The 1,853-nt window shown below is 47.9% G+C and overlaps 1 protein-coding gene across 1 annotated transcript; it reads left to right on the top strand.

Annotated features, from left to right (window-relative positions):
- Positions 1 to 6: 6 nt before the first annotated feature.
- LOC127748847 (oocyte zinc finger protein XlCOF6-like) lies at positions 7 to 1,061 on the top strand. Its single transcript, XM_052264097.1, has one exon. It carries the CDS (start codon positions 77 to 79, stop codon positions 884 to 886), a length of 810 nt encoding a protein of 269 aa, XP_052120057.1. The 5' UTR covers positions 7 to 76; the 3' UTR covers positions 887 to 1,061.
- Positions 1,062 to 1,853: the final 792 nt, after the last annotated feature.

Here is a 1,853-nt window from a genome sequence, read left to right as displayed (position 1 = left end):
CCACACTGGGGAAAAGCCTTTTGAATGTACAGTGTGCCACAAGACGTTTTCACTCCGTGGAAACCTGCACTCTCATATGCGAACCCACACTGGGGAAAAGCCTTTTGAATGTACAGTGTGCCACAAGACGTTTTCAGAAAGTGGATCCCTGCGCAAACATCTGCTTACCCACACTGGAGAAAAGCCTTTTGAGTGTTCAGCGTGTTGCAAGACGTTTTCACGAAATGGAGACCTGCGGAAACATATGCGAACCCACACTGGAGAAAAGCCTTTTGAATGTACAGTGTGCCACAAGACGTTTTCAATAAGCACAAATCTTCGAGCTCATCTTCGAACTCACACTGGAGAAAAGCCTTTTGAGTGTACGGTGTGCCACAAGACATTTTCAAAAAGTGGACACCTGCGCACACATTTGCGAACCCACACTGGAGAAAAACCTTTTGAATGTACAGTGTGCCACAAGACATTTTCAGAAAGTGGAAACCTGCGCAAACATCTGCTTACCCACACTGGAGAAAAGCCTTTTGAGTGTACTGTGTGTCACATGACGTTTGCAGAAAGTGGACACCTGCGGAGACATATGCTAACCCACACTGGAGAAAAGCCTTTTGAGTGTACAGTGTGCAACAAGACATTTTCAGTAAGTGGATCCCTGCGCAAACATCTGCTTACCCACACTGGAGAAAAGCCTTTTAAGTGTTCAGCGTGTTGCAAGACGTTTTCACGAAATGGAGACCTGCGGAAACATCTACGAACCCACACTGGAGAAAAGCCTTTTGAGTGTACAGTCTGCCAAAAGAAATTTTCTCAAAGTTCTAATTTGCGCTCACATTTGCAAACACACTTAAAAGACAACTCTTTTCTATCAAACCCTTGTACTTTCTAATGTGTGTTTGCCATTTTGCTCAATGTCGCGCCAGTTCTTTTTCCTCTACCTGACAATACGGAAATTTATTTTTGACATGTGTCAGGCGACTCATCATTCAGGTATAATTTTGTGTGTAATAGACTAGATGTACATTCCTTTGATTTATAATCTGAATTTTTCCAAGCTTTTTCAAATAAATTCATAGCACATTCTAAAAAATCCTAGTGTAATGAGTTTGTTCCCCTCCAAACACACACATGCGGGTGAGGTGTGTCGGCGCGCATGTCTTCGTCGCGCAGGTTGTAGGCGGCACCCGGGACGCGTCTGCAAACAGTTTTGGAGGAGCTGACTATCGGCAGCTCTGCTACCGTCATTATGGAGGAGGCCCCGCACCCGCTCACGCTCCTTTCAGAGGGGCGCCCCGTCTTCTAGGAAGTGCGTCGTCCTGGTCGCCGTCGCCTCCACTTTCGGGATGGCGTGAGCGTCGGCCAATAGCCGGCTGCTCCCACGCACACGCACACACACACACACACACACACGCCGAGAGCACCGGACAATTAGGAGGGATATTCCATACGGCCGAAGGTTCAAAGTAGCTTCTAGGAATGGTTTACGAAGGGCCCCATGCGGCCCCTGCGCTCTGTCGTGAGGGGGGTGGCCGCCGGCGCGGCCCTCTCGTGGGGCCCCGGCGTTTAAGTCTCCCGAAAAGGGCTCGTGCTCGGCACACCATGGGAACGACCACCTTCCTTCCCATCTCTTACTCTCTAGGAGGGGTTGCCCGGGGGGTGAGCACAGCATTCTCTCATAGTATGACAAGCCGAGTTTTATGAATATTTCGAGGGGTGGATAACTCCCCTGTCAAGTGTACACCCCTAATTCTACCCAATTCAATTTAATTCAAACGAATTCAAAATTAATTCAGTCCAATTCAAGACCATGTACATTTAATTCAAGTCACTCTAAGCCTATTCAAGTCAATTAACGA

The sequence above is a fragment of the Frankliniella occidentalis genome, unplaced genomic scaffold, assembly GCF_000697945.3.
Source record: "Frankliniella occidentalis isolate FOCC.00 unplaced genomic scaffold, Focc_3.1 Scaffold16, whole genome shotgun sequence".
Classification (NCBI taxonomy): domain Eukaryota; kingdom Metazoa; phylum Arthropoda; class Insecta; order Thysanoptera; family Thripidae; genus Frankliniella; species Frankliniella occidentalis.
Note: the sequence above shows the minus strand (reverse complement) of the source record. Positions and strands in the feature narration are given on the sequence as shown.